At 37.7% G+C, this 13,745-nt stretch overlaps 1 protein-coding gene across 4 annotated transcripts in view; it reads right to left on the bottom strand.

Moving 5' to 3' along the window:
- Window positions 1-13,745, bottom strand: part of ATP11C (ATPase phospholipid transporting 11C) — a 167,916-nt gene that overhangs the window by 61,115 nt on the left and 93,056 nt on the right. For all 4 annotated transcript variants that reach the window (XM_065915266.1, XM_065915265.1, XM_065915262.1 and 1 more), the window contains exons 6-12: window positions 9,212-9,340; window positions 7,270-7,373; window positions 4,883-4,933; window positions 3,858-3,922; window positions 3,427-3,508; window positions 2,369-2,519; window positions 1,599-1,796 (exon numbers count right to left, since the gene is read on the bottom strand). In XM_065915266.1, coding sequence (XP_065771338.1) covers window positions 1,599-1,796; window positions 2,369-2,519; window positions 3,427-3,508; window positions 3,858-3,922; window positions 4,883-4,933; window positions 7,270-7,373; window positions 9,212-9,340 — 780 coding nt within the window. The remainder of the gene's footprint in view (window positions 1-1,598; window positions 1,797-2,368; window positions 2,520-3,426; window positions 3,509-3,857; window positions 3,923-4,882; window positions 4,934-7,269; window positions 7,374-9,211; window positions 9,341-13,745) is intronic.

The raw sequence follows: 13,745 nt of genomic DNA, 5'->3' as shown, positions 1-13,745 counted from the left end.
TTATCCAAAGCTCTATTTTACTTTCTTAAGTATGAATAAATCTAGCTCATAGGAACAAAACCACATCATCATAGATAAGATAGAATCTGATGAGGTGGAGATCTGGCCTGTATATCCTGCCTGTCTCTCATGAGAATTAGGTGCCACATGTGGAAAGATGGCTGTTCTATTTGCAGCAGCTGGGGACTAGCCATGTTCACCCTTGGGTAGGTTAATCCATGCAGTCAGGCACTGAATCTAGAAGAGGCAGATCAGCTGTCAGGGAAAAGTTCACCAGAGGTGGCTTATAACTCATTTTTTTTCCCATGCAAAAGAGTTGCAGATTGATGCCTTTATCTAGGACTAGAGCAGTTCTACCAGGCTCAGTCCCTGGATGAAAAATTCTGATTTACAAAGGCTAAGGTCAGCTGTGGTCACTGAAGTGACCTATAAAAGAAACTTCTGGTAACAATATATAATGGAAAGACATTTGCCTGTTCATGGCTTATTCTATCCTCTGTGACTCAGTGTCTCTGTGGGAGGCAGATGCCACCCTCTGGGATCCTGGAGTCCTAGAGTCAGGCCTCAACATAATGGTATCTGGAGAATCCTTTCACCCTGTGACTAGCTGTCAAGTAGATACTCTAGTTTAGGCAAAGGTTGTATAAAGAACAGAAATAGAGAGTGGGGGTAGTGGGAGACTGAATTCAGGAACTGAGTTTTGAGGTTATAGGTGCAAATTGGCACCATTTAAAACAACTGAGGCCCTGTTCCAGCCACACAGTTCCATTAACTGATTCTGCATCTCCTCGTCCCAGAAATGACATTTCCACAGCCTTGACATTCTAAATATAAAGAGAAGTAAATGTAAGCCAAAACACTCCCCTTGGCTTGTGAAAATCATTACGTGACACAGTAAATTCAGATAAAGGCAAAAACTTTCTCAATACTAGTCAGAAAAGAATCCAAGAAGTCACCACTTGAAGAATTACAGCTAGGCTACAGCCTAGCATTTTGAAAACAACCTGGGTTAGCAAGAAGGTCAAAGCCTGGACTACACTGGTACATGAAGCAAAAAGCATTTAGTGGAGTGCATGCCCTCACATCTTCCCTTCATTTCAATTCTTGCACAGAATAAACAACTTTGCTTTCTAGGTCTATATTCCATCTGATCAGAAATGTCCAAGAAAATGTACCAAGAAAATGTCCATAGGACAACTCTGGTCAATTTGGTTTATGGAACAAAATGCATTTATAAAATAGCTTTACTTCCACTACCCCACATTCTATCCCTAAATGACTATAGAAGGTGATGAAGACTACTTGTTTCCTGTTCCAAAGCAATAACCCATAATCAACACCACCAACAGGATGAGTTTTAAAGAGAATTTCTGTAACATTCAAATTTAATACATAAATTGGGTCTTTCTCAAAAATGCCAGCAAAAACTGACACTATAGTTAAGATAACATCGCTTGCCTTCATTACATGCCTGCATAAAGAAACTTTTATTGAGTTACATTTCCAAATGTGAAATGGTCGCAAACACTGGTAATCCAGACTACAATAAAAGCAATGTTCACTGTGTTACCTTATTTTAAGTAAAAATAAGTTCTTACCTGACCAAGTTCTTCATTAAGGTCTGATGTGTTAACCAGGGCTCCTTCATTAATTTCTTCATCATAGAAGTCGTTATCCCATGAAATGAAGAAGGAGCCCAAGAATTTTTGCATTTCTACTGTGACATACATGGAGACAGGAATGATAAAGTTGAATAGAACCATAAATGACAGGAAGTCGGTGAACATTTTCAAAACCTAAAAAAAACGAAATAGTTCATGATAATTAAACACATAGTTCCATCAAGCAAGTGTAATATAAACCTTCTTTTAATTTCAATGCTGAAAGCACTGCTCTTGCTATAAAAAAGAAACTTCCCAATGACACTGTATCATTGGTCAACATTATTATCATAGCATGTGAAAACATGTAAAACACCCCGAATTTTGTCACATTTGTTTAGTGAATGTACCTTGACTTAACACTTCTTACTTCCTTAAGGTCTTTGGCTTGTCCCACCCTCAGATATGAATGTAGGATCAAAGTTTTCATGTAGGCATCCATTATGTTTCTATCACGATATATCACAAGCTCATAACATATTAACATGCCAGACCTTTTGGCCCAGTTGCTTAAAACTCTTAAGAGTTAAAAACAAGGATATACGCCTAGGGTTAAGAAAAAAATCCTAGAATGTCTTAAAGTTATGCTACCATACAACCAAGAGAAATCTCTAATACCAAGGTATCATTATCTGAGCAGTATTTCAATAAAGGGTGCCTCTGCCACAATGTAGTAGGGTTACAAATTTCAGCATAAAACAAATTACCTTCCAAGTTTCCCGTTCTTTCTGGGTCTTTTGGTTATACCAAGGTTCATCATTATATGGGGTACTTTGCCAAACATACTTTAGAGTAGTGCATATTGCAGCTTTGGTCAGTAAGATAAATAAATACACAATCAGGAAAGCGTTAATGGATCTGAAAAATAAGATATTATGAATTTAAAAACCACTGAAATACTGAAGATATCAACCAGGTATAAACTAGATTGTTCAGTTTTCTAAAGCTTCTTCTATGTACAACGGTGCAACCATAGCACAGGCCTGTATGGGTGAACCTCAGTTACCACCGCTAAAGCATTACTCTTGACTAGTAAAATGGAAAAGCCAGTCCCAACCGTAATCCAAAGTGCAATGGCTGGTTAGCTCAACACACTTTTAGTAAGGATCCTATAAAGTGACAGAAGACACACACCATTACCTACTCAACCCTTATAAAAGGAGTAGATTGTTTCCAAACCTGAATCCTAAAAGTTTGGAATAGAGGATAGAGGAGCAAATGTGAAATAGTCAAGCTTAGTGTGGATTCTTTTAATCCGAAAGTAGAGCTATGAAGAGGGTGTTGCTGATATACTGCATGTCCATGGCAACAGGAGAGCGAGGTCTGTGCCAGTGCAAATGGCTTTGAAGGTGTGTCAAGTACCACACAATTATTTGCAAGGAGACTATTACCTGTGTTGCACAAACTCCTTACGTATAGCAACTAGAGGACCCCAAACCATTAACCATCAGCAAGAGAGAATAAATTTTACCTAAACTCTGCCCGTAAATAGCTAAGTGAGCTTACGTAAATCACTTATCATCTCTAAGACTATTTCTCTATCTGTAAAGTGGTCAGACTAACAGGAATTACTCCAAGTTGCTTAGAGGATTAAACCAAATCAGACATACAAAACAATGAGCACAGTTTCTGGAACAAAAGAAGTGCTTAAAATGGTAATGCTATTACAACTTATGTTGTTTTTTCATACTGTTGATATTTGGAAATACTGAGAAGTAACAATTTCAGTTCAATAACAAGTAAAGAAATTGTGAGGCACACTAACTTTTCAACAGCAGAACGTTTCTGAGATTTCCCTTGGTAGTTCAATGCCATTTTGGTTTCCATTCCAGTGTAAACAGCAACTCCTAAGGAATAACAATACGATGAAAATTAGGTTACATATGAGACTGCCAACCCAACTCCCCACCCAGTTGGATCTACCAACTTTTTCAATCTATAAAAATAGGAATTATAAACTCTCTTCTATTTACCAGTTAATAATCATTTACAGTATATTTTTATAGTATAATTTTAACCAATTATAGTTTGTCATATTTCAAGTTAGTTTACCATCTTATAAATTCCCAACACCTAAAAAGAGACTTAGACTAAATGGAATTAAATGCCATGTCCAATTTTTTACTGCACCATTTATGAACATTTAGGTTTTAAAAGGCCTATTTCTAATAACTATATCTTAAAAAAAATGTTCACCATATATCTTCTTGGTATTTTTTAGTGTAGCTCCTTTCAACAAGAGATTTTCAGGTCCCAAAGACCTAAACAAAAAATGAACACAACTTATTCAGAGTCCAACTAATAGCACCATCAACTTTGGGGACATAGTTTGCTCTCACACATATATATTTCTAAAAGATTCAGGATGCATCTGTCTACTTATACGCTTACTAACACAGGACGAGTTGAAAAATCCTCCCCTCTGAAGTTACTTAGGGTACAGCACAGATAGAAGCACAAAGTACAGGAGATGCCAGCAACAAACAGAGGTAAAGACATGCACAGAGGTGAAAGGACTATGAGTCATGAAAAGCAAGGTAACAGCAGACAGCAAGAAACAGAAAGAAAAAGTGACTGGAAAAGCAAATGTAAAGGAAGAGGACACATGTAAAGGTGCTGTATTTATAGAGCGCAAACCCGCCTTTGAGGGGGGATCACTGAGCTCCTGGTATTTAACTTCCTTCTGAGCACTGGCTATAAAGGCCAAGTGGAAAAGTTAAAATAACTGACTGGGTGATTGAAGAGGGGAAAAAACACCCTTTTTATATGAATTGTTTCATTATCAACTATTAAGCCTTTCATTTTACATAAGTCCAGCTAATTCTCCCAGCATTTTGTCTACCGTCTAGTCCCTAAATTACTCTCCCTTAAAACACTACTTTTCCAGATATACTTCCAATATGGTCAGGCACTTTGCAACCAAGGACAATCAATAGAGGGCATAGAATATATTTGGGAATAGTTGTCAAAGAAGTCTGGAGCGCTATAATTTTAGAAACCCTCATCATCACTTCCAATACCACCCTCTCCCAGGATACACACACTCTGAGCCGCTGCCACTACAACCCTACCAATCACAAGGTGAGCTATTTAAGACCCATCAGTGGCTATTCACTTTTCCCCATCCCTTTCTATAAAAGAAAGTATTTAGCTATTTTAATGGGCTTAAAAGAGAAACATCCCTCCCCTGAAAGGACAGATTAAAGGAATTATAAACTAACCTGGCAACAGCTTCAAGACTATTACTATAGATATTGATTCGGCCAACAAACCTGCAAAAAGAATATAATAGCATATGTGTCTTCTATATCTAGATAAAATCTATTTACCCCAAATATGGGAATGAATCAAAATATAAATAATGCAAAAAGAGACAAGACAATAAACTACGAAAGCCTATTGTCTTGATTTTAAAAGAAAAAGCTAAGTTGAACCAATATGGTATATAAATTTTCATCTCATTTTAAAAATATTACAGATTTTAAGAATGTAAACAAAGACTCTAAGCTGATTTTCAAGATCTACTTGGCACCACCACGCATGCACACAATACCCCTCTCAACTATACTTCATATAAATAATTGGCTTCTATTTTACATTCATGTGAAGAAAGGTTTCTGGTGCTAAACCATCTTTCAAAACCATGAGTTCAGTAATTCTTTCACTTGAACATGCATCAGAATCACTGAAGGGCTTCTTAAACCACAGATTTCTAGGCCCCATCCCCAGGCTTTTGGTTAGGTAAGAATTTGAATCTTCATTTCCCAAAAGTTTCTGGTGATGTGGATGCTGTTGACCTGAGATCATCCTTTGAGAAACAGTCATTAGGGAACACTTGATTGATTACCATCTTGGAAATTTTCAAGCTGTGTCTTGGAGTTGATCTGAATACTGACCTTGATCTGATCAAGTGATCAGATATATGGCTATGCACATGGTAATCTACATTTCTGAAAAATATGGTAAAAAGCTCAAAATCCTTAGTAAGAATGTTATGAGTATTTTATAACGTACATTATGATTTTTTCAGAAAAACTGAACTATTATTATGAAATACACAAAATATGAACGTCTGCATTCATTCATCATGTATTAACTGCACCATAACTATGCTTCCTAATAAGCAAGAAAAATGTGTTCCTTGCACCAAATAACATAATCAGGCAATTACAATGTAAGTGATGATTACTAGGGTGGTGGAGGTATTAGGCTGGCCAAAAAATTTGTTTGGGTTTACTCCCAATGAACTTTTTGGCCAATCCAATATTCTGAAGTCACATACCAAGGGTACTCAATCTATTAGAGACATTAGGAATAACCTTCCCTCACTAAAAATCTCCTTCATATTTAAGGTAACTGAAAAATTTAGGAGTTACCCTATAAATATGTAAGGATCTATATTATTCTCTAACTCACAAAATCAATCACTCCCCTTTCTGTGATTCCATGCTTCCTGAAGGCAGTGAACAGCTATTTTGCTCTGTGATCCTAAGTTCCTGCTATCAACGTGGATACAGAAGAAGGGAAAAAATAAAGAAGGAATGATAGGAAGGAGGGAGGGTATAATTCTTATAAAAGTATGAGAACTTTCTTTTTCCACTACTGGGCATTGTTGTAAGCCACATCCCACTATTTGGTCCCCTTTTACGATCAACAGCGTTCATTAACAAGATGAGTACCATGGGTGATGGATGCCATCTGTAATGGCAGAAGAGAATATAATTAATTGGCTCACTTGGCCAAAAACCCATTATTCTACCCTCATTAATACCATGCTCTAATCAACCAAACTAATCAGTAGTCTTAAAAATCAAATGCCAGAGACTTCCTTGGTGGTCCAGTGACTAAAACTCTATGCTCCCAATGCAGGGGACCTGGGTTCAATCCTGGTTCGGAGAACTAGATCCCACATGCGGCAAGATGCCAAATGTGCTGTGCTGTGCTATGCTAGTCACTCAGTCGTGTCTGACTCTTAAGCTAAATAAATAAATAGTAAAAAAAAAAAAAAAAAAAAAGAAAGAAAAGATCAAATGCCAAATTTTTGACAACCCACAATGATTGTTAATCAGAAACTCTACTCCAGAAAGCCTAGGTGTAGCAAAACAGAGGAAATCACACCATTTCACTGCTCCCTCAACTTAGCCGTTTACTTTGGACAAGAAACAGCCTATATACAATACTTAGTTCATCATGATCCTCATAAAAAAGGATAGAGTGCCTACTAATTGCATGGTCCCACATTTCCTTCTCTCTTTACTGTTGGATGACACATAAAGTGTTTTATTTTTGTTTTAATTAACTCTGTCTAGTGCACAAGTTTGATAGCTCAGGCTTATGGGATTATATAGTCTTAAAATGTGATGGACGGCCATGTCTACAAATAACAATAATAAAAGAAAAACCACAAGTGAGATGCCTGAGCCCACAATAATTTATCTTAGGCTGGTAGTGAACAAGGCTGATTTGATTCATTTGCCTGCCAGAAGGAAGGAACAGCTCATAAAAACACAAATGAAAGGAGGCTGGTAAGTGGTGGGTATTTCAATTCTGATGGCAAAGAGAAGCAAAGCCATCAGACAGCAGTAAAATGAAACCAGGTAATTCTTACTTGTAGAGGTCAGGTTGAGGCTGTTCACATTCAATTGCTGCTCTGAGGTTATCAATGGATTCGACTGTACGCAGTTCAGTGGTATCACGTACCGCATAATGTGTCTAGATGAAAGCAGAAGAAAAAACAAAAACAGCCCCCCCAAAAAAGAAAAAAAATTATAATCATACACCCACCTGATTTCAGGAACACTATGTTTTTAGTAAGAGGCTTTGGCAGAATAATACAAATACTGTACATATGTACAGATGTACAAATACTGATGTACATCTCCAACTAGATAAACTTTATGGTATTATTCTTAAAGTATATTACAATAATTAGAAAGTGAACTCTGCTGTGAAGGGATTTCAAAGATAATGAGAAAACTAAAAGCTTTTCTTGATACTGACAGCAGAGAAAATTCCATTTGCACCATGCATATAATTAACTGAAAACCCCATGAAAAATTTAAAGCATTTTTTCCCTCCTATTTATAGAACTGTGACCTATTATTTTGCTCACCATAGTATATGGTGAAGTTAACATACAAATAAGAATTGAATCACTCTTTTGGTCATAAGAATGTTAACATTTTGCTAACAGAAAGAAAAAAATCATCAATAGTTCCCATTACACAAACAGCAAAATTAATGATCTTGAAAATGCTTCAAGTAGCTACAATTCATGTGAGGAGCAGAGAGATGATGTATCTTGCTTTAGTCAGACAGTTAGAATATTCTACCAGGGTATATTATGTACTTACTTGATTGACCCAGAACTCAAGGCAGGTTCCAATGAATCCTTTTCTAAATGATCAAAGAAGGGTTGACACAGACTCAAAGACTACACTACTTATGCTGAAGGAAAGCTGTTGCATGATCTCTGGAGAATATTATGGAATTGTCTGAGCTATATTTAAAACTATCTCCTGACGTTGAAAACCCATGTACTTTTAGCTGATTTGATCAGATTAATTAAAGTGGAAAATGAAACCACTTGAAAGTTTTCTTCTTCTAAACAACTTTGTCCCTTAGTAGGAAATCTTTTGGTAGATTTCTCAATTTTCACCTTGACATTCCCTTAAATATAACTTTGTTTTCAAATAGTTGAAATGGGACTAGTTCATCACCATGCCCCTGAAGTGGTAACAAAATTAGTTATCTAACAGGCATTTAAGTTCCTTTACCATACACTGAATCCTGGTCCTCAAGTTCAGATAGCATAAACAAGCGGAGGAAAGCCCTCAAGAAGATACACGGAGGTGAGCACATGAGTGTTCTTCCTTAATGGCAGCAGCACATAGAGGATAAATCTTCATGCCCTGTGGAACTCCGGATGATAGACAAGAACTGACCGTGCCAGAAAGTACCAGGAAGTCAGTTATCCTCCAGTTTGAACAAATTTACTCTCACACATTTTCAATTCTTCCTAGTTGCAATAAAGCAAATATTTGCTAAACTATACCCTAAGGTATTTTTTAAAAGTAATCAAGCCAATAGCTTAGATTTTCAAAATGCCAGGAATAAACATTTTTAAAAGAGGTTATTCATCACTTTAAAAACAAAAATAGATCAAACTTAGAGTACCTTAGATGAAGGTTAGAGTACCTTCGGATGAAGTTATTTTCATAGCTATATAGTTTTAGCCTAAGAGTACTTTCATTTTAAAAGCCTAAATACAATGTGGAATGGGTTAATATCAATATGAAATGCAAACAGTGCTATAAAAATGTGGTGGCTTTTGTCTGGGGTGTGGATTTCCTCACCCAACACCACCCTTTCCCCCAAAGCTGAGTATTTGCTTAGAAGTTTCAAAGACAGTTATATAAATACTGTCTTCAAATACAAAATTTCCACAAATAGGAAAAAATAAGGTAAAAGATTAAGGACAGTGGGACAGAATATTGCATGATTACCTATCCTTAGCTGAGAATACTTAGGAAAGGCTTAGTCTCCATTACCTTGCAATTAGATTCCCCATCAAGACTGGCTGTGGTAACATAACAGGTTCCATCAACTGTGCAGGATGACAGAAGAATAAGATCACAGGGAAAGGTTTCATCTGCCTGTACTTCTACTATATCACCGACCTAGTACAGAGAGAAAAGTAAGTATCAATGTTCTTAATTCCAAACAAAGCATTTATTATACCTCCAATTAAAGTCAAAACAGTAGCAAAAGACCTCTCCCCCTCTAAGGCTTAGAATGTCTCAGCATCCTATACCATGTGAAAGGTGACGAAAGAATATTACTCAACATTCATAATTCTCTTTAAGGTCACAAGGACTTACAATGCTTTCAGATTACTTTAGTATTGAACTTTAATCTCTGATATGTGATTTTATTACCCATGGACTCTTTTGCTCTCTGATGTTTTCAGCATTGGTGTTTGATAAGAGAATGACCATTATCATTTCATGACTGAATCAAGAAAATCTACACATTTTCATTTGAGTACTTCAAGAACACTGGGCAGCTGCGCTCCCACTCTGCATCAGGAAAAATATTTCTAAATGCTTTGCCTTCCATGTGGTAATAGCTATTAGTGTCGGGTGACAGTTCTCTCTTCAGTGCTCAGAAAATCTCACTTAATTAGAGAGGCATTAGGTCATTTTCCAACAATTCATCTGCTATCAGTTAGTGCCCAAAGCTCAAGTAGAGAAAAAACTTGAGAGAAGAAACCATGAACGATTTCTAGTGCATAATTTAATAATGTATGAAATCAATCATAATGATTAAAACACAGATCTTTACAACTTGATTTTATGTCCCAGCTCTGCCACTTAAATAAATGACCTTGGGTTAAATGTCTTTGATGATTACAACTACCTCATAGGATTGGTTTTGAGTATGAAATGAGGATACAAGTAAAGTGGTTCACAAAGTACCTGGCACAAATTCACCATCTGATAGCTGTTTATTAAATTATTACTAATATCCTGCAACTACTTTACTTTGAACTTATGAACAGTCATAAAGTTTTTTAGAAGGATGTAAGAAATTATCCAGCCCAGTCCATTCCAACATTTTCCATGCCATGGCACACATAGAAAATGATATATTAACACTTTTTTACAGCACTCCCAGATAAAGGGAGGAGGCTGCTAGTGAAAGAAGACAACCCACTTTAGGGAGTCAATATCTAGCTTACCAGCTTGGACACACTGGTTATCAAACATGGAACTAATAAATGACACACCTGCCTTCCAATTGCTACATAATTTGGCAGATAAGGATGAGGATTTCAAGATCTATTCAGAAACGATTTTATTTTCTTTGCCAATTTTAATCAGTAGCCATGAACAACAGCATCAATAATGAAACTAATTTGTAAATAATATTTTATTCTCTTGGATCTTTCCTTCTTTACATCCATAAATACTTACATTGCTACACAAAACCACAATCTATGCTTAAATACACAGAAACAAAATAAACAAAATCCTAAAGCATCTCAGAAGAAGGAAACACTAATTTAAAGGACAGAAGATTATTCCCAGGCACTGATAAATATAAACCACAATTTCTTCTACAACACTGACAATCAGCTCAGATATGAAAAGGTCTCTGCACCTGGAGTGCAAGTTAAGGCTGGTAAGATGAACTGGGGCCAGACCACAAAAGGTCTGACAGGTCAGGTTCAGGTGTTGAGGCCTCACCCTGAAGCCAAGGGGGCACCGAGAAAGGACTTTTAAAGAAAGGGAACAACATGGTTAATTTAGACAATCAACTCTAGGATTGTTTCCACTTAACTTGTACAAAATCAACAAGAGAACCTCACCATCCATTATGATAAACATTAGAAAAAGTCAGATAATCAAGGGAACTGTAAGTTTTTTGGGTTCATCAGAAAGTTGAGGTTGCAGGGCAACCAAGTTAACTGAATTTCAAAGGGCAAAAAGTCCCTCTGAGGAGAGGCAGGAGAAACTGACTCTTTCACAATTAACAAAGCACAGGAGGAAGAGATGGCTGTCATAAAAGTGCAAAGGAAGAAAATAACTAGATTTTCAATCAACTGTAAAAGGCTTGGGAGGGCCCAATGTGACAGTTTCAAATCTCTGCAAGCCTCAGAAAAAAGAGGAGACTGTAAGCAGCACACATCAGTTCTTCTCTCTGAGCATCCACTGGGTGCTCATGAGAAAGGTACAGGCATACAGGTTTGACTGGGTGCTGTGGAGGAACAGGCAAATATGCTGCAACCGTGGACCCTTCTCTCATAGGGTGCAAAAGCCATCTGTGTCTAAGAGCAAGGCAAGAAACCCTCCCTGGCAGGGTCTCAGGGACGTGTAACTACTGCTAGTGGAGAGGTAGAACAAAGCCATCTACTGCTGGGGATGGACAGGAAACACCCTCATATTGAGGACCTGGTACTAACAAAAGGCAAAGTTCAGCTGCCATGGGAGGTTGGGGTGGAGACCAGGGAAGAGTGCTGAAAGTTCTACCCTGAGGCAAAGGTGCATAAAGGCTGCCTAATAATGAGACAGAGTAGGAGAATCAAGAAACGACTCTGATCCCATCAGGAACCCTGCAAAGAATAACAAGAAAGCATAATTTACCACTCGGGGAGGAGAAAGGGCATACAGAGAGGCATCCACTGTGTCTCAGGAATGTAGGACCTGCTGAAAGCAGATAGTGGAACAGGAACACTGAGAAAACCCCTGTGGCAGCCCAGCCGTGCAGGAATTTAGAGTTCAGGGATGTACTGAAAGCATCAACATCTACAGCAAAATCCAAAGCCAGCCAACTCCTGACCAACTGACTCAGTCCCCAACACTGATGGACTGGCTGACAGAAGAGGTATGACCACTGCAGACCAGAAATACAAGTTACCTGCCTCGATCTCTAGCATTCTTTTCCGTGCACTGTCCAGAATTCAATTAAAAACCTGAGATGCACAAAACCAAGAGAAAAATGACCTATCATTAGATTTTAGAATTAAGAAACAGGGACAGAAAATTAGCTATGAGTAAAATACCAATGTATTTACTGGAGGGATTTTCTGGTGGTCCAGTGGTTAAGACTGTGCATTCCCAATGCAGGGGGCATGGGTTTGACCACTGGTTGAGGTACTGAGATCCCTCATGCCTCGACCAAAAAAAAGTAAGTATTTACTGGAAAACACAGATAACATACATGTGCAGATGAAGAATTTGGGCATCAAGATGGAAACTTAAAAAAAAAGCAAATAGAAAAGTGAGAAATAAAAAGCATGGCATGAGAGATAAAGATTTCCTTCAATGGGCTTATCAGCAGACTGGATACGACAAAAGTAAAAATGAAGAAACTCTTCCAATATTTCTAATGCCAAAACCCATACTCTTTCCCTTATAAATAACTATGCTTTTCCACTGGAATTCCTCAAGGCCTGCTGCTCTTCTCTATGTTTTACATCAGTTCAGTTGCTCAGTCATGTCTGACTCTTTGCGACCTCATGGACTACAGCATGACAGGCCTCCCTGTCCATCACCAACTCCCGGAGTTTACTCAAACTCATGTCCATTGAGTCAGTGATGCTATCCAACCATTTCATCCTCTGTTGTTCCCTTCTCCTCCTGCCTTCAATCTTTCCCAGCATCAGGGTCTTTTCAAATGAGTCAGTTCTTTACATCAGGTGGCCAAAGTATTGGAGTTTCAGCTTCAGCATCAAGTCCTTCCAATGAACATTCAGGACTGACCTCCTTTAAGATGGACTGGTTGGATCTCTTTGCAGTCTTCTCCAACACCACAGTTCAAAAGCATTAATTCTTTGGTGCTCAGCTTTCTTTATAGTTCAACTCTCACATCCATACATGACTACCGGAAAAACCATAGCGTTGACTAGACGGACCTTTGTTGACAAAGTAATGTCTCTGCTTTTAAATATGCTGTCTAGGTTGGTCATAACTTTGCTTCCAAGGAGCAAGCATCTTTTAATTTCATGGCTGCAGTCACCATCTGCAGTGATTTTGGAGCCCCCCAAAATCAAGTGTGTCACTGTTATCACTGTTTCCCCATCTATTTGCCATGAAGTGATGGGACCAGATGTCATGATCTTAGTTTTCTGAATGCTGAGTTTTAAGCCAACTTTCTCACTCCCCTCTTTCACTTTTATCAAGAGGCTCTTTAATTCTTGTTTGCTTTCTGCCATAAGGGTGGTGTCATCTGCATATCTGAGGTTATTGATATTTCTCCTGGCAATCTTGATTCCAGCTTGTGCTTCATCATGTTTTACATGATTCCATCCAAATTTCTATTTCTACCTAAAACATCTCCTCTGAGCTCCAGGCTTGACAATTCCATCTGGCTATCTAATAGGAATCTCAAAATGAACATGGCCCAAACCTATTCTTCTCCCAGTCCTTTCCAACTTATTTAATAGCACCAGCATTTTGTTTAACAGCACTACTTAATACAACTAGTTGCTCAGGGCAAAATCAAGGAGGCTATCTTTATTCTTTTTTGCTCTTTTTCTCTCTCTCTCCATTGAATACATCAGTAAGTCCAGATTTTATCTAC

This window comes from Muntiacus reevesi, chromosome X (assembly GCF_963930625.1).
Source record: "Muntiacus reevesi chromosome X, mMunRee1.1, whole genome shotgun sequence".
Lineage (NCBI taxonomy): Eukaryota > Metazoa > Chordata > Mammalia > Artiodactyla > Cervidae > Muntiacus > Muntiacus reevesi.
The sequence above is the reverse complement of the archived record's forward strand: the minus strand, read 5'-3'. Positions and strand labels throughout refer to the sequence as shown.